The following is a 19,513-nucleotide window of genomic DNA, read 5'->3' on the forward strand; positions in this document are numbered from 1 at the left end:
AAATATCATTTTTTTATTTTATCACAGACTTCTCATTTATACTTGCAGGACTGTGCTAAGATTGGTACATATGAACATGTATGCTGCTGAGTATCTCCAATAAGATTTGGAGATGTTCAACACCTCTAGCATGGCTTATCAAAAGTTGGCAAGCCAGGTACAGGATTTCACTAAAATCCTGGTGCCAGTCGTGGCAGTGAATTGCTATTCATCTTCATGCTCAGGTGACTCATTCACAGGCTTTTGAATATCACTTCTTAAAGACTTGCACCGGCTTTTAGCTTCAGCCCAGAGCAAACCCTGTGAGGTCTGTGGTTTCCCCTCTCTATGCAGAGAGGCAACAAGTAGATTAAATGCTGGTACAAAAGCAGGAGTTGTATATGTCAGTTAGATTTGTTATAACATTTGCTTGCTAAAAACCCTCAAATGCTAAAATTCAAAAACTCTGATTTGGTCTGCTCCCCCAGTCACCTTGCTTCCTGCTGTATTTTGTAAAGTCTTCATATTGCCCTTTACATACCAATTCCAGAAGGCAGCATATAGTCAGACAAGCACATAAGCTGGGCTATGCATCTGCACCCTATCAGACAACTCAGATTGTCAAGTAGATGTTAGCATGAGTACAACTACCACAAGTTGACCCCTCTATTTAAGTGAGCTGCAGCCCACTATTTTTAAGTTATTTGGTCAAAATAAATAGACAACATTATGAAGTTATCAAAATTATTTATTTCCCCCAACCATTTTTTCCTTGTTAGTAATTTCTGAATCATTTTTCTTTATTTCAATAGTTTGATTCGCTGTAGATATGCAATTTCTTTAGATTTTTTCTTTTTTAGGAAATCCTTTCTTCCATAATTAGAACATTAAAATCTCCAAAACTTTTACAGATTAGAGAAACTGTATATCTAGCAGTCAGAGTATGATACGCAGCTTGGAGAATCAGTAAGGCGTATTGCTGCTGACAGTCTGTTTTTCTGACAGTCATATGTGAAAATTTCATTAATGATGTTTGTTGATCTATTTTTAAAGCTTTAAAGATATAAGGCAAATTGCACTATACGAAATGTCCACACAAATAGGACAGATTTCTTCAGTGCCATGTGTGATCACAAAAGATAGCTACCAGTGTGTTCAGCTGATATTCAGATGTGAAATAAAATCAAGCCATTCTAAAACAGTGTTAATTTAGGATCAAAGTGAACAGCAGCTCACTCCTGTATGTATTATGTTTTGTCTGATTATTTGTATTTTTAATGTATTTTGTAAGTGAAGGGCAGGTTTTTCAATTCTATTACTTTCAGAGGACTAACACTGAAATTTTGCCATGTTTTCTATATTTAACTTTACTTATTGAAGTTGTGTTTTTTTTTAATTTCCATTAATGAAAATGTAAAGTACGTAACTATATTAAAAATACAAATATATATAGAGAGAGATAATACAGTGAAATGTCTAAATTGATTCTGCTTGAACAGAATGTATATGAGAATTAATCCAAATTCAAAATTAGGATGGAGGTATTTCTTCAGGAGAGATGTCAAATGTCATGGAGAACTCAAAACATAGCGGATGTGCCTGGCTAACAGAAGTTATAGTTTAGGAAAAACTATTCTGTTGTACATGAAGATTTTGCGCAGAACAGGAAAACATGGGCAGACCTCAATACTCAGAAGACCCCAATACTCAGAAAGAGTGACTGTTCTGTCCTTGTGAGCAAAGAGACAGGTTTGCTATTGAAAGTTTTGCTTTCTTAGTTATAGCAGAAAGAAATTTAATTTTAAAAACACAGCACCTTGAACAGGTATTTAGACTAAAGCCCAAGATAGAAAAAAAGTTCTTTTGCAGCCAGAAGCTTTGGGAAACTGTTACAAATTGTTGGGCCAAGTATATATATGTGTATATATATGCATATCTGTTATATATATCTATTTTGTATATGTATACAAATATATATAAGGCCTCTCTTTGCCAGTATGAAATGTATGTCAAGGAAAAGAGGCCACGGACATACCTATGTACAGGAAGCATGAAGCAAGGCCCGTGTCTAGGATCCACAAGACTCAGTGCACGTACATGGTGACTGTTTTCTGGGATTGCCAAATCCACTCATTTCTAATGCAAGCAAAGAGAGTTTCCACAGTTCCTTTCTTCTGTCCTCTCTTCCCTGAGCTCTCCAGGCATGTCAGCCCTCCCTTCCCATCTCTTCCCATTGTAAATGTCATATCCCCATCTGCTGCCCCTGAACTCACTGTGCTGGCAGGCTCACGCGGGCAGAATGCAGCAGCTGAGGTTACTCAGCACCCTGCGCTACACTGACACTTCAAAGGCAATTACTAGCATTTTCCACAGAGAAAAAAAAATGTGCAAAAGGGATTAATGCTGCTATGTTTCTCTTTTGATGCCTGTAGTGATGCAGGACCTATCTCCTGCATCATGCAGTCCAACTCCTTCTTGCTGCAGGCACCATATAGTTCATTCTCTCGGGAGAACTATGTGTGCTTTTTACCAGCCAAGCCAATTGGTGACTGAGTGATGGCTGTCGTCTTTTCAAACACCCCTAGAAACAAGATATGCTTTTGAAAAACCTCAGTTATCTGGAATTTTCTTTCTGCCTCCATCCCAAATGATGTTACAACTTAAGCCAGCAAATGTGTATGTTACTCTGGTCAGCAGGACTTCTCCTGTGTAAAATTGTGTGTGCTTTACTGTTTTTATCAAATGAAACCATAATAACACAGCTCAGAAAGTGTGTGCTCTTATTGAAAAACACATTTTACAGGAACTGCTTCTTCTGATAATTACATATTTGGCGACAGAGGGTGAGGGGGTGAAGAAAAGCTATTTTCCCATCTGCAGTAAATCCTGACAGCCGCTTAAAAACAACGGTAATGAGACAGAGAAAAAGAGAGATTTGTGAAGGTTTTAGATATTAGTTTCATGCTATAGCTGCGCACCAGGCCTTCCTCGATTTGTTAAGGTTTATAGCTGGGGGGATGGGGGTTTGCACAGCTCACTGGAGCTCTTGGCAAAATACAGATATATCAGAACCTGTATTTCTCATTGAATGTTTTAAGCCAGAAGTACTTAGTGAATGGCTTACTTCACAGCATTCACACCATTCAAATTCTGAATGAGTGAGGACAGAGCCAGGAGATGAAGTGAAAAAATGGATCGATGTTTGCTGATCCGATAAGCGGAAGAAAAGAAAAATTCAGACCAGTCTTTACTGAGTCCAAGCAATCCCCCCCGTCCTAAATAGACTCCCCTTTGTTGGAGAGTCCTGGGTGTGGACTCAGAAAAATTTGGAAAGGAAGCAAGTTAAACGACAACTTTTGTCAACTACAGGCAAGAGGAGAAGAAAGAAAAGCACTGTAGCAGCACTGCCTGGAGAGCAAGATACACAGAGCAAAGCTCTGCCTTCCGCTGCTCCGTGCACACCACAGTACCTGGGCAATGTCACGGCAAGCTGCCTGCACGATCTCACACCCTACAGAAATTCTGTCTCTTGCACACAAGGGAACACGGAACGACAGCCAGCAATACTGCAGTGAGTGGAAACCTTCGATCATGTGCAGGAGAGGGGCTGGAGGCCTTTGAAAGGTCTTGGCTTTATAAAGTTGTTGCTCCTGCTCTCCGCCTCGCAATCCTAGCTGCTGGCATGTGTAACCATAACCCTTCAGCTGAAGCTACACTATAAAAGTCTGCAATGTAAGCTGCTGAATGAATACGTTTATCTGTAAACACCCCTATTTAGATACAGAAATTCTAATTCTACCTCAGCATATACTGTAAATGTCTGTAATATTTATAAGGCATTAAAACGCATGTTTATGAAAAAAACATGGGGCACATGAATATATTTGATTCCCAGTAGCTGTTAGTTTCTCCTACCTGTGGCACCTGCTACTTAATAAATAAAACATTTCATCTAGCCTCCAAAATAATTCAGGACAAAAACAATCTCAGAACACTGTCACTAAAAACTCTTTTGAGGTTTCATCTGGTTGGACAATTTTGTGAAATAAGTACAAGAGATCATCAGAGTAAGCAAAACTGTTCCCTAAGCAGGTAATACTAACAAGCAAAATAGAAGAAGAAAAGTAGAACTTGGTTATCAGTCTTTCTGGCTGCTATTTTAGATTAAGAGGAAATGGTTTACAACCCTGGAAATTTCATTCAAACATAAGCATTAATACAGTGATGGGCTGCTCCTGTCACGGTCTGTGATACACGACTGTATCACAGATGTTTTTCACTGCCACTTGGATGTCATTGTGACTTCTTGTCTCCAGCCATAATGCAGTTCTAGCTCTTATATTTTTATTGATTCCTGGTGACTTTGCCTTGGATTGCCAAACTAGCTATTTTAAAACTATTTTAAATGGACTAAATATATTTGTGTGCGTGTTTTTATATATATATATATATTTTTTCCTGATGCCCAACTTGAAATATTCTAAAGTGGGATGAAAAGCTTTGCTTCTGCTAATTTTCACGTTTGCTATTTATCAGCCCGAGACAGCGGTGGCTGGTTCCTGTTTTCACGTTTTCTGACGTTTTGAAGCAATCCGCCAGACACAGCACGACCTAGCGGCCGGCACAACGCACAGCATCAACACGGGGACGTGTAGTGGGAAAAAGTGCCTTAATTCATCAAGCCTAAAAGTTGAGTGTGAGAAGAGGACACAGCACCCAAATGCTGTACGTACGGTACCTGTCTGAAAGCAGGAAGCCCTTGCACACTGCACCAGTCTGCTGTCCTTCTCCGTGCATGACACCAAAGGGCCATGAGACCCGAAGGAGTTACGGTTCTTTTGCTAAGGGCCAAACCTTGCCCGCCATCAAAGCCTTATGGAAGGTCTCGAGCGTGGAGGTGCAGCAGGGAAGGAGGGTGTGCACTGAGCACTGAGCTACCCGAGAGGCAGAAGCCACAGTTTCAACTTGATCTTGGTAACTGAGATAAAGTTCAGCCTGTAGAGCAAGGACCACCCTCCTCCTTCTGAAGGAGACAGCCTGGGGGTTCTCTGCCCAGCAGATTTTCAGATTTTTGCTTAACAAGACATAAAAACAGGCTAAGAGCCTGTGTGGTGGTGGTTATAGCTCTGGTTGGCTGAACTCAGCTGTACTGGATGAGCGCAACTGGACACACTTCACTCTGAATTTTATTAACATCAGCCATGTAACAGATTGTTGCTCCTCTTCTTCAGCTCCATGCAGATGGAGTGGAACATTAGGAAACTTCTAAAAATCATCAGAAGAGGACCAAGAATAAAAGCGTTTTCACAAGCTGATTGTACTAACAAATTTTATTGTTAAAAGAAATAAAAAAAAAAAAGAAAGAAAAAAGAAAGACAAAAGAAAAAACCCTCAGTGTTTCCAGATTCAAATGCTGTTATATTTCAAGTTGAGTACTGGCAAACTTCTAGTTCTTGCACTTCAAGGCTTCAAAAATTCTTATGTTTGTCTAGCACAACCTGAAGTACTTGGCTTTTTCATAACTCAAGGCACCACACTGAAACGTGGCTCTCTGACATCCACATGGAGTTATTCTGTGGGATCATCAGGATGCCTGATTCCAAAAGATTTTGTGTGCACTGGCTGAGGATCCGATTGCAGCCATGCTATGAGTGGTTAAGACTCTCCATCTCGTAGCTTTCCACACAGAACATGATGTGTTCTACCTCAGGAAAATTAGAGTGTTTCATATTTCCTAGATTGGATTCCAGTTGCTTGCAGAAGCAGCCTCTGTGTCCCGGATTTATTTGAAGTGTCTGTCACGTTGAGAAAGAATCTTGTTTCACTATCATGGTGTAATTCAAGCACATGACCATATTCTTCTCAGAATCATCAGAGAATGCTTCTATAATAATACTATAATCTCCCTAAAATCCAACAAGAAAACAAGGAAATTAGTGCATAATGCTGCCCATTCTTGGCCAAGTGGCTACCTGATGTCTCAAGCTGCCTAGTGACCTTTTGGCTTTAGCCTAAACCACAGTGCCAGGGCCTTCAGTGCCCTCTGGTCACAGTCATCGGCCCTGCATCGCTTGCCTTGACTGGGCACTGAGTGACAGTGCCCTGCTGGTGCCAGCACTGGTGGACCAGTGGTCTCCAGCAGCTCCCAGCTCACCTGCCCTCACAGAGCTCCAGGACTCACAGGATCCTGCCCAGACCTTAGCCTTAAGCCCAGCTCTAACTCATCCATGCCTTCTTGCAGTGATCACTACTGTAAGCAACACCAGCTTGTTGTCAGCTTGGCTTTCCTTCCAGACCTACAGTTCTGCTCATCTACATCCAGCAGTCTGACTTGAAAAGCAGCATAATCCTAGGTTTATCTGTTGTCTGTCTTCACACCCTTGCACAGACAGACTTAATAGGCATAAGGACAAAAGATATCTTGGTGGGTCCTACTGAACTCAGGTCTTACCATACCTCCTTTGACACATGCCATCTTCCTCTTTGGATACGACAAACTGGTGATGAGCACCTGGGAGCTGAAGGGCTCATAGGACTAAGGACTGGGAGGCTTGTCAGAGTTTCCAGTAAAGGCTGTGATGGGCAGAGTCCCATCAGGAAGTGTCAGATGTGCCATAAGCACCTCATCTAAGAGGACTGCTTATGGCAGAGACAATCACTGTCTACTACCAGCTCTAAGGCTGGAAGAGTTGCTCAGGTGTGGTTCAATCCCTCTAAGAGCCAATGAACTTTGTGTTAAGGGAAGACCGAAGATTTCCTTTCAGTTACACTAAAGACAAATGTCTTTAGTGACATTTGTGGGGATAAATATTGTTGCTAAAGTGAACGTTAGGTTCTTGGGAAGGCTCAAGTTGATGAGGAAGGTGTCAGGCTAACTCAAGGACAATTGCCGCTCCTGGTTTAACACTGGGACATTGCTTTTACTTTTGGATATTGTTATCCCTCTTCAAATCTTTGAAAAGGATTTCAGGGAGGAAGGGATCAGCATGTGAAAAGAAACTAAGAGAAAGCATAATGGGCAGAAAGAATATGGACAGATTTATTCAAAAGGGAAACAGAAATAACTTACCAAATGAAATGGAACAATAAAGGTGACATTAACTTATATCTTTGATCTTTTATTTTATAAAATAAAGGAGGAATGATAGAGTAATAACCTGAAAACATTTAACATTTCAGAGATACTATTAATCTGGACTCATCCTTTCAAGTATAAGAAAGCTTTCTGACAGTTGCTACAGTTTGGGTGAACTTATCTTTCCACCAAATATATTAATGTAAGACATGGACTTGTTAGAGTGGGTCCAGAGGATGGCCACGAGGATGATCAGAGGCTGGAACACCTCTCCTATGAAGACAGGCTGAGAGAGCTGGGGCTGTTCAGCCTGGAGAACAGAAGGCCCCGGAGAGACCTTACAGCAGCCTTCCAGTGCCTAAAGGGGGCCTTCAGGAAAGCTGAAGGGGAGGACTCTTTTTCAGAGGGTGTAGTGATAGGGCACAGGGGAAATGGCTTTAAACTGAAAGAGGGGAGATTTAGATTAGATGTTAGGAGGAAATTCGTTATTGTGAGGGCGGTGAGGCACAGGAACAGGCTGCCCAGAGAAGCTGTGGATGTCCCATCCCTGGAGGTGTTCAAGGCCAAGTTGGATGGGTCTTGGAGCAACCTGGTCTGGTGGGAGGTGTCCCTGCCCATGGCAGGGGGTTGGAACAAGATTATCCTTAAGGGTCCCTTCCAACTCAAACCATTCTGTGATTCTATGATTCTATGATTCTATGATTCTATGATTCTATGATTCTATGAAGTATGTTATTTTATCACTATTTATATACAATGTGGAAAAGTACCTTTGGAAATACTGTTCTTTTTCCTTTAATGTCAAATGTTGTTGTAATTGTTTCTGTAAAACAGAGAGAATTACAATATAAATGGTTATTTAATCATTAAGCCATCAATGAAACTTTCTGAATAACTTCAACATAGCACATCTCTCAGCAGCACTACCAATGCCATTTACTCCTCCGGGCATAAAGCCTTCACCTCTTTATTCTTCTAGAACTCTGCCTATTTATCTAAACCACATGTTAGAAAATAGAAAATAATCAGAAAGCCACTGCAACATCTTCTACCATCCTACCCTACTGTGATAAATCCAACAATTTAGCTTGTAATAGTAGTTCAGACAAATGATAACTGAAGAGATCTGATATTCACTTACAAAGAAAGGAAAACGTGGACAGCATATTTTGAGCTCTGTCCTGGTCTTTTTGGATTTTATAATGATATCCTGAATTCTCTGCATCAGAGTCTTTGGCATGTTAATATTAGTTAGCTCCTGAAACAGGATTGACTCTTCTCTAATAAAAAAAATTACATGTATGTGAAGAGAGTATCTCTAAAACACCATCCATACATTCACCTGAATAAGCTGTTGTCTGTAATCCAGTAGTGTCCCTAGATCCTCTCAAGTTTTGTGTGCAGTCCAGTCACTGTGGTCTTTCCATGTCATTTTAGAGTTGTTAACAATAAAAGTGTCATAATGTGATAAATGATATTATTAAACCCAATTTACAGAGATGGAAACCACCACATGAAGACACGAAAGAACAGAAGTTGGAAACTCCATTTATCTATCTGCATGGGTTGATCAATTAGTCTTTTAAAAAATCTGATTAGTAGTCAGTACTTAAAAGGGAGCAGGTTATGCCCCTGCAAGGCAAGGGAAAGGTGTATTTTTCATACTGACCTCCTTTCAGCATTTCACACACATAGTACTCATCGTCGGCCCCACTGCAAACAGTTTCTTTCCAGTGTAACGCTTTGGCACCATCATACCAGACAGTGAAGACTACCTTCAAAAAGGCGATGTCACTTTCTAGTTGAGACATTGCAAGTAAGAAAAAGGTAACTGGCAGGTAGGAAAAGCACATGCACAAACACTATTTAAATAAACACTATTTTTCTCTGAAATATGGATTTTTTAGAGTTCCCCAAAATTAACAAAAATGCATATATTGAAAGCTGTAATTTCCAGAAAAAAAAAGTTGTTTTCTTATCAAAAAGCACCAGTCTTAAGAAATATTTGAGTGACAAATTTCACAATCTGTTCTAATTTATTCGGCAAAGACAATAGAGTTCACTCAGCTCCACAGCTCGTCCAAATAAATCCCCACATGAGAACTCTGGAGGTCCCACACTTGTAGCTGTAAGCAAGTATTACAAACAATCTGTGCTGATTGCTTGTAGCCATCATAAAGATCTTTCTATGGAAGCAATCTTAGCACACCTCCAGAGCTTTTACTGAGGATTTGAAATTTATGATACAGCTGTTTCCTAACTAACACAATTTACTGGCTTAAAGCTGTGTTTAAAGAGTAGTTTAAAGCTGGGTCTGCACACACAATCCATTACCACGTTTCTAGCTTCTGGAGTATGCATATTCTTAGCAGAATTCCTGCCATGCTTGGATTTTATCTCTCCTTAAAATGGCTTGTATTTTCAGACCAGAAGAGCTTATGTGCTGCAAAATATTGTCTACTTTCTCCAGAAGTACCTGAACTGTCTCAAATTTGCATGTACAATACCAGTCAGTGTGCTGAGCTCTGGAAACTGCTCAAACAAGTCAAATTCAAACACACTTATTCCCACAAATGGTTTAGAAATCATAATTTCTGTCCATCACTGTAGTTCATCTATTCCATTGTTAATCACAGAAACTTATCTCCTAAATAATTTGACATATAGTATGAAGTATAATTCTTCTGCCTGCACTCTCTCGCTCTTTTTTTTTTTTTTTTTTTGGAGAATATAATTCTCTAGGCACGAGTGACTCACTTGGAACCCAGGTAAGAGCAGCATGCCAGATGGATGCATTCAGCATGGTGCAAGGTGTCACATTAAACATGAAATCATGAGCTGTAGAATCTACAGGATAAAATTATTTCATGTTATTAGTGTGAACAGTCTTCTCCAGTGAAATGATAAAAACATGCATATGTATACACTTATATTAAACACAAACTCAATAAAAACATATTTAATATAAGGTATATATTATAAAGTTATGTTATCTAATTATCCGTAGTATGCATTAAATATATCTTAAAGTGATATTTCTGATTATTTTCATGCTTAGAAGACAAAAGTAGTATCACTTTACTTTGAGATTAAGTAGTAAGAAGAAACAATTTAGGGGTCATTTATATTTTGTACTCCAACACTCAGAGGCAAAACTATGCTTACTTCTACTTTGAAGTTACACACTTTTTATTAGCATTATGCCAACATGGACCTCTGATGAAAATATGCCAACTCATACTAACCATTGAAACTATAAGCTTGCATGTTGCCCGAGGCTAGCTGAAGGCCTCAGGTAGCAACACTGATTTATTTCATCATGATTACAGTGAGTTCAGTCTTCTATTTTGGGGATTAAAGCAAGGGATGTGCCAAGGGAAACCGTCTGACTGCTGGTAATTGGCACTCATCTTCTTATCATAACTACATACAGGAAATTATGATAGAAAAAAGGTCAAACAAAACACACCCTGGCCCCAAAGGCTCGATTTGCAAGCTTAGGTATAGCCACTTTTACACTTGTTACATTTTTAAAATGTGTGTTAACATCAAGCAAAGCACCCAGAATAAACATTCCCTCTTGTGCCTTGGTTTATATAGCTATTTTATGGGTAATACACATTAGTAATGCACACAGATTTTCAAAAGGTCCTTTCCTTGTGAAATATCTCCTAAAAATCCCACCTTTCTGCCGGTGAGTTCATATGGGAATATTGAGCCTGCCTAGCACTCGCAGCTGTGAGGTGCCTAGTTGTTGCAGAATCGATGAAAACAAAGCAGTAAACTACACAGATCCAGTGGCCTATATCTCGGAGATGGCAAGTGAGGAAGAGAGAAGCTTTGTTGACACAGAGCTTCTCTGATCCCCCAGCCCAATACAGTCTTCTGCCTTTTTTTTCAATAAAGTTAAAGCTTTTGAATGTAAGTTACTGGTTAAATAAATGCAGATATTTTATACAATACACCACTTGCAAAACAAGTTTAAATCTTTTATCTTTCAGTGTTTCCTGAATCAAAACATGTCTGCTTTACTTAGCAGTAAACAACTTCTCTCTTAGCTGCTGTAGCCATCATTGTGGTAATATTTACACCTATGCAGCATAATTCTCATAATAGGGTGATTAATAACAGAAATATACATCAGCTGAAATTCTTATTTATATTTTCCTATATTCATCAAAGAAACAAATCAGAAAAAATAAAGCTCACATTTCTTTAGACTGCCATAATTATTGTGTACAAGCCAGTAAGAAAATAATAAACTATTTTTTACTTACCACAAAAAGTATATGACATTTCTAGATCTGACGACGTACAAAAAAATCCACTGACTCCAGGGGTGAACAAAATGAAAAAAACAAGCCCAAACATTGTTACTTATTTTGATCGGTATTGGACAGAAAGCTTTGTTTGGGGGAAAGAGGAACAAAAATTCAGCAAAGTCATCCTCAGTCACATGTCTTCCAAGAATATTCAGTTATTTTGTCACATTCTCTGCAATCTTAATTAATCCTATTGCAGCACTATCAGTTATCATCATAATAAATTTTGTGAATAAAATTTCTGCCTTCGTTGTTACGTCTTCCCCAGACAATGTAGCTCAAGCCACGACTGAAAAATGAAAGAGAAAACTGTGTGAAATAGGGAAGTGAGAAAAACTAAAATTATGATTACCAGAAGAGTGTAAAAGGCAAGTTGAGTTAACTCAACAGAAGTAACATTTGCTAAGGCATAATTTCAAATGGTCACAAGGTTTCCTGTAGATAATAAAGAAGGGAAAAGCTATATTCAAATGACAAAAAAAAAAAAAAAAAACTTGTGCACTCTTACCGATGGGTTACTCAAGAATTCTCATGCATTTTCAGAATGAATTTCTTACAAATCTCATCATAACTTAAGTGCACTCAGACATTATGGATAAGTTTAATCAGATGACTGACATTTCCAAATGTCAGTAAGGATGGAGCTGAATGCAACCATCTAACACGTTATCAAACAGAACCACTGATGTTCTGCACTGTCAGCTACTCACTTCAAAGCTGTATCTATCGCAGTTATACTTCTTAGTGAAAACTATCTTAAAAGTCCATAAAATTGGTACTGTTGAGTTCCATGTCCCCCTCCTACCTCTTTGACCTTCTCTTCTCTAGCAGAGAAGCTGCACCACCTGCTTTGTACAGGAGCACCAAGTCCAAACACTGAATATTTTGCCAGTGCAGTGCAAAGCCATGCATCCAGAAGTATACTGAACATGAGGAAAATAACAACCAGTGCTGTCAAATTTAGATTGGGATGTTTCTGCAAGAAAACAGAATCTACCTGTCATAACTGAAGATAGATTTCAAGCCTGACTTTAACCTGGGACACTGAAAAGCAGCCTAGGTTGCAGATTTTGGTGCATATGTTTAAAACACTAAAACAAACAAATTTCAAGCACTTTTGATTTCAAACACACACATACACATTTCTGTCAGTGGCATACACAAAGAGTAACATATTTTGCATTTATCTGCTCTATCAGTTTTGCGGACTAAACACAGTTACCTTTTACTACACAAAAACATCAATATTGCTAGTCCCAAATACAGAAAGATAATACCTCATTCCAGAAAATACAATCACCATTTAACTGATAGGAAATAGTTACATTTGTTTTCTGAATATAATAAATTATGGAAACTTATGAAGATATGGAATAATGACTTACAGAACTTAAATTATTTTTGATCAATTTATTTTTGATGAATTACCTTCTTGATTGGTATGTATGTCTGCAGACTCCTCTTAGACCAGAAATTGCATTTGTTATGAAAAAGAAACCGTACATGCAACAGACAGGTATTTGTTTTTGTGCTAAGCAGGAAACAATAAGAATTACGTACAACAAATATAACTTAATTGATTGTCCTGACTCCCTCCACTCCCCATCTCAGTGTTTAAAAGCTTTTAGTCTCAAAACTTGCATGTACACCAGGGCAATATTTTATACACTGTAAAGGTGAAGTAGCAAAAGGTTGAGAAATTGGTTTCCAGAAGTCCAAACATATAACACCGAACATGATAATTTAGTAACAGACAACAGATTGTGTCCAGAAGGTGGGGCAAAGGCACAGGCTAGGTAAGGAATTCTGCTGTAGGAGGATTCTACTGAAAGTACCTGAAAGTGCCCCAAATGAATAAACGTATGTAATAATTCACAAAGGAGATTTTTTTTTCAATATGTAAAAGGGTTAGAGAATTCTCTTCAGTATTTCCAAATCTTTGTACAGACCACAAGAAGAGTCTCAATGGCCTGATAGAGTTCAAGACTGAAAAAAAGTTCTAACGTTTGTTTTTTAAGTGTGAATTCAGAATTATACAACTTCCCTGACATCCAGAGGACATACACCACACACAGATTTTAGCTGTTGTTTAATAGGACACCATAAAACATACGAATCTTTTGCAATTATAGCAGTAATAGTTATGTTTCAAAATGGCCACATTTTGCTTAAAAATATCAGTGTATAATGAAATTAAAATAAGTCAGGAGACTGTAGTAGGTAGAAAGAAAAATGGAGTAACGAAACAGCCACTAGGGAGTAATGAAACAGCCACAAAAGTGTAGCTAACTCGTGTCAAAAACAAACAAACCAACAAACAAACCAAACAAACAAAAACACACACACACACACAAAAAAAAAAAAACCACCACATTTCTTTTAATCACAAAGCTCTGGCCATTGATCTGGAGCAAGAAAGAAGGCAGGCTCTGCAGAGTCTGTTGTTAGTCCAATAGATTTAGAAAAAAAAAAAAAAGCCAGAGGTCAGTTTTAAGCAGGCATAAGGCCGCACTGGCTGCACTGTGCTGACACAAGAAGACCTAGCTGAAAGCGCGTCCCACTGCTGCTAGGCTGGGACTTGCTTTGCTGCACAGCACACTGGATAATTGATGGACCCACTGAAAAGAGCACAGCAGATTTACAAGATCTTATATAAAAGCTCTTTCACCTAAAATGAAGATAAGCTGTCTGCTGAACCCTGTGACTTTCCAGACTTAGTTCAAGGCTAGGTGTTTTCTTTCATACTTGCTGCAGTAACTGAAATATATGAGGAAGGAGTCCCCCCTGGTGGCTTGTATAGATGCATGGGGAAACCTCTGCATCTTCTGCTATTCCCTATTGTAGTTCTTCTGCACCAGACTATTTCAATGCTTTAATAATAACAATAATAATAAAATAAAAATTAAAAAAAAATAAACTAACTAGACTCCCTTTTAAAAAGGATCTGACTGGCTAATGAAAGAAACTGAGCAAGTTCTACTGGCATCAGAGCTAAAATACCACTTATGCTGATGATTATAAAGACTTCAACCTTTACTGTTGTGTCTGGTCAAACTGTCCTTAAATCAAAATAACCTCAGCCATTTTAAAATCTTTTTGGCAGATTCAGTTTTAGATGCATGTGTCTTCAAATGCCTGTATCAATGGCATTCACAGAATTGATCTCCTGTGATACTCACTGACAAAAGCCCTAAACTAGTGTATTGTAGGCATGAGGAGCCTGCTTTGCCTCTTTCAAGTCAGTATGAAGGACACTGGTGAGGAAGTACATAAACTTCTACATATTTTATTTTTACTAGATACTCTTTCTTTACTATATATATATATATATATATTTATGCTCTTATCCAGGAGGAAGGTAAAAAGGAGAGAAAGAGCAGTGGTGAGATCTATATAATGGTGTTATTTTACTGGAGCATTGGCGCAATTTACTTTCATTTTGAAATCCTTCATAACTACATGTAGTAGGTACTGGCTGGCATGTCCAGTTAATGAAACATAACATAATTTCAAGTCCAGAGAATTTAGGGTTTCATGCCTATGAATTTTCAGTTTGTCTACATGTAAGTAAAATTTAACTCTAAATCTCCTGGCTGACTTGCATTTAAAACCCTCAAACTAATTTATGAGACTATGTTCTTTCTCAACACATCCAAAAAGTGCTTAGATTAGATAAGAATGTTTTTTGAAAAAAATCACTTTGCGTTTGGATTGTTGGCTGCAGATGAATACTTTGACCAAGTGAGCACTAATAAGTCACTGAAATTTCTCTCAGGAAAGATTTGTAGTATATATTATCATAGTATCCCATCACAGAAAAAATAAAATAAAATAAAAATTAACAGCATTCCAGGACAGCAGAAGAGAGCACTCTGTTCCAAAGTGTTAGTCAGACAGAATTAAATGCCATGTCCTAGTTCTTGGCATGTACCAAGAGAGTTCCCAAAACCTCATCTTGTTGGAAAATTATTTTAAGATGTTAAACATATTCAATAAAGAAAGGGGAAAATTCATCTAATTTTCCTCATAGGACCATTTGTAACAGTTTTTCACAGAATCATAGCATGGTTGAGGCTGGAAGGGACCTCTGCAGGCCATCTGGTCCACCCGCCCTGCTCAAGCAGGGCCACCCAGAGCAGGTTGCCCATGACCATGTCCAGGTGGCTTTTGAAGATCTCCAAGGAGGGAAACTCCTCTGCATTTCTGGGCAAGCCATGCCAGGGCTCCATCACCCGCACAGTGAAGAAGTGCTTCCTGGTGTTCAGAGGGAACCTCCTGCGTTCCTGTTTGTATCCACTGCCTTTCGTCCTGGCACCGGGCACCACTGAAAAGAGCCTGGCTCTGTCCTCTCTGCACTCTCCCTTCAAGTATTACAGACACTGATAAGATCCCCCCCGAGCCTTCTCTTCTCCAGGCTGAATGGTCCCAGCTCTCTCTTAGCCTTTCCTCACATGAGAGGTGCTCCAGTCCCTTCATAATTTTGGTGGCTCTCCGCTGGCCTCTCTCCAACAGCTCCACGTCTCTCTTGTAGTACTACAGGTGCAGCCTCACCAACACTGAGCAGAGGGGAAGAATCACCTCTTTTGACCTGCTAGTGATACTTTTGCCTAATGCAGCCAAGAATACTACTACTTTGTGGCAAGAGCATGCTGTTCAACTTCGTGTCCACCAGGACCCCCAGGGCCTTCTCTTTCAAGCTGCTTTCCAGCTGGGTGGCTCCCAGCATATACCGATGCTTGGAGTTGTCCTTCCCCAGGTGCAGGACTGTGCACTTCTTGTTGAACTTCGTGAGGTTCCTGTCAGCCCGTTTCTCCAGACTGTCGAGGTCCCTCTGGATGGCAGCATGGCCCTCTGGTGAGTCAGCCACCCCCCAACTTCCACGTCATCTGCAAAGTAGATTAAGTAGAATCTTTTGAAGAAAAATCTCTCAGCACCTGGAATACGACATCATTACTGCTTCTGATCACGGTTTTAGGATTGCTTCTGAAGACACTCCGGTATAAAGGGACTATATATAAGGTGTAAGGCAGAAGGTGGTTATTCACAGAACAAAAACCCACTTGGCAATCAACATGAAGAGCAGAAAATTGTAGCAATTCATGGGTAAGTTTCTCTTTACAGATCCTCTAATCCCATCTTTGACAATGATTGCAGTGGAAATGGAAAGTCATGACCAGGTAGATTAGAAACAGCGAGAGGATTCAGGTCCTCTACACACACCTGATGGAGTACTTTGAGAGTGCCAAGGAGAGACCGATCCCAGAACAGTGCACCACTACTAAGTCCATGTCTTTTGAGTAATTTTAAAATTGTTGTGGAAAGAAAGAAAAGAAGCGATGAGTATTATACTGAATATATATTTTAAAATGCTGTATGCACTTTGGCTTAGTGGTTTGATTTGAATATATCACGTTAAGCCATCAGAGGCTGTTAAAAGTGAAGCAGAGACTAGGCGTTACACTGTAGAAACATTTATGTTGGAAATACCTCTTTGCCTGCTGCCAGTAGGCTTAAAGTTTATTCTCTCTAAGCCAAGTTTAGGATCAAAACTTGTAGTTACACTCTAAAGTATACATTAAACGATTAACTTGGCAGGAAGAAGAGAAAGCAGAGGGTAAAGGGGGAAGAAAGTGTTGTGTCCTACCTGCGGCTGATAGACAGAAAGCATACCACAGCAACACTATCTACCCTGGTATTCCAGAAATGGAGACAGCTGGACATGTTTTCTGGCTGTTTGCTCTTGTTCTCTGCTTAAAATAGCTGCTCATTTGAGCTTATTTTGAGCTGCTCGCTGAGGCCTGTATAGCTGTGGTATAATCTTATTACCGTGGATCCAACTCTTAGCTAGCTCACTTGTCCCATTTCTTAGCAAGGCTGAATTGTTGCAGGCTATGCTGTACATGGGGTAACGAAGAAATTTGTAGTATGACCATGGAACTCCAGGGCAATAAAATTAAAAGTTTACCAAGTTTCCACCTATTAAGTTATAATTAAGTTGTAATAATTCGTGTGCTCTTAATTTTTATGGCACAATTACATTAAATTTCCATCACCTTAATTAGGCTCTCACAGTACAGCGCAAAAAGACTACGCAGCTTTTCTTCATCTTTGCCCATGCAATGACTTTGGTTTGTATTAAAGCATGCTCCAGTGAAACTAGCTACCTTTTAATTTTAGAGTGTGGTTGAGAGTGTGAAGTACCTCAGGGCTTTAAAGGTTTCTCTTTGCAGTATCAGAAGGGGATAATTTTCTGATCAGAACATTTTACACGTGCAAGAAAAGGCTGAAGATTGTGGGATAATTTAATTTACAAAAAATAAAAGACAGGAAGCATAGTACTTTATAATTAAGAACAGAGAGGTAGTAAAGAGTAGTATTTTCGACAAAGCCAAAAACTTGAGAAAAAGAGAAATGGCAAGAGAACACCATGTAGTCAGAGGCTCTAAAGAAAAATCTGCACTTTCCCTTTCCTAGGGAAAACAGCAGTCATCTATGACCTTCTGTGGAAGCTCTTAAGGCTGGATGCAGATAGGAAGCTAGTGTCTAGGAAGAAGGCTTGAGTCATTTCATGTGTTCCTGCTATTCACACCAGATTGAGAAAAACTAGTACTAGCTTGAGTAAGATGTGAGACCCAGCTGCTAGTACCAAGTGATGGGTTAGCACTGAAAGGTTGCAGGAGCTGACGACTTCCAGGGTAGGTGTAGCTTTGCAAATATGACAGCTTGTAGAGCACCTATTTTAGAAGACTGGGCTTCTACATCAGTATTTCCTTCGGAATCTCTACCCACGTGTATAAGCACCAGGTTTTACAAATTACTTTTCTTCCATGTTGTACATGAGTTACCTGCACCAGCAAAAACACCAGTAATTACCACGGATGAAAACATTAACAGGTAGGAAAACCTTTGCAATTAGAACTGCTTTTCACCAAATATATAAAACTGAAGAAAAATAAAGAAGAAAACGGTAGTTCGCAAAACAGAACTGTGAAGAATACGGAGCCGATACTTAAATAAAAAAAAAAAAAATTTAAATCTGGCACTAGGAATGACTTAAAAGCAATCTCAGTTTACTGAAACACTCACGCTATAATCAATTCTCTTGCAGAATTTGTTAGTAGCAGGATGGCCTGTTTTGCTTTATGCACATTTCTTAGCTTAGAAGGACAGCAAAAATTTCAGCTTCCCACTTGGAAATGCACTCAGTGCACTATGGAACGCATCTGAACTTCAGTACCTTGAGATTGCATAGTACAATAGAAGGATTGGTTCTGCAAGTGGAGTGTAACAGCAATCTAAACTGAAATATCTGCATCAAGACAGGCTATTCAGTACCCAAAGTAAAATAGAAATGCATCAAGAAGTGTTTTTGGATTACATTTCCATTTCTTCATTTTGTTGCTAATGTGAAGAATGAGCTACTGTTGCTTGAGTACTAGTCTCTTCTGGTCTCAGCAAGTTCCACAAGGGATCTAAACCAGTTACATATGTTCAAGTACACACTGCAAGTAAAAATTGCAAAAACAGTCAAGTCTGAGAATCCTGGAATTATACACAAGGACAGTCAAATGCTAACAGGTCAAAGGCCTATTTATTTGGTGACCATAAAAAGAAATATGATTCGAAGATTTAGAGTTTGTTTCCTGAATTCAGAGTTTGCCAAGTTAGCAGCAAATAAATTGCAGACCCAATGGAATACTGTGCATCTCTAGTAAGTTTGACCTTTGCCAGTGCTGGAAAGCAAAAACTCTTTTCAAATTTTAGTAAGATCACATTTTAATATAAAAGTACTTTTAATAGAAAGCTATGGAATTACCACTATTTTCAAGGTGCACATTTGGTAGTATAACATATTCTTCTGAGACTGCATCGTGGCCAGAATTGTCATCTACCTGCTGCTAAAAACCTGCACATTTATTTATTTTAAATCATCTATCTTTCAGAAGCCACTTACTCACTGAACTTGCATTTCACTGTCAGGAGACAAACAGGTAGAAGAAATGATGTTTACTGCCTCTACTTTTTTTGCCTCTTATTATTGCTGCTTAAATCTGACTCAGCAAGATACCAAATTTCAACAGTGAAAATTCTTACCAGTCAGAAAGTCTGAGGATTTTGATATTACTTAAGAGTTCCT

General features: G+C 39.0%; 1 protein-coding gene across 5 annotated transcripts; it reads right to left on the bottom strand.

Moving 5' to 3' along the window:
* Positions 1–5,294: 5,294 nt before the first annotated feature.
* Positions 5,295–19,452, bottom strand: LY96 (lymphocyte antigen 96). 5 transcript variants are annotated; one of them, XM_083822670.1, is made up of 6 exons: positions 12,182–19,452; positions 11,332–11,665; positions 9,812–9,901; positions 8,724–8,852; positions 7,825–7,877; positions 5,295–5,774 (listed from the first exon to the last, which is right to left on the bottom strand). In XM_083822670.1, the coding sequence occupies exons 2-6, from the start codon at positions 11,423–11,425 to the stop codon at positions 5,625–5,627; spliced, it is 516 nt and encodes a 171-aa protein (XP_083678796.1). In that variant the 5' UTR covers positions 11,426–11,665; positions 12,182–19,452; the 3' UTR covers positions 5,295–5,624. The 5 variants fall into 5 exon arrangements, with proteins under 5 accessions (XP_083678796.1, XP_083678798.1, XP_083678794.1 ...); XM_083822672.1 differs by having other exon boundaries at positions 5,295–5,885; XM_083822668.1 differs by having other exon boundaries at positions 8,724–8,885.
* Positions 19,453–19,513: the final 61 nt, after the last annotated feature.

This window comes from Anser anser (assembly GCF_964211835.1).
Source record: "Anser anser genome assembly, chromosome: 2".
Lineage (NCBI taxonomy): Eukaryota > Metazoa > Chordata > Aves > Anseriformes > Anatidae > Anser > Anser anser.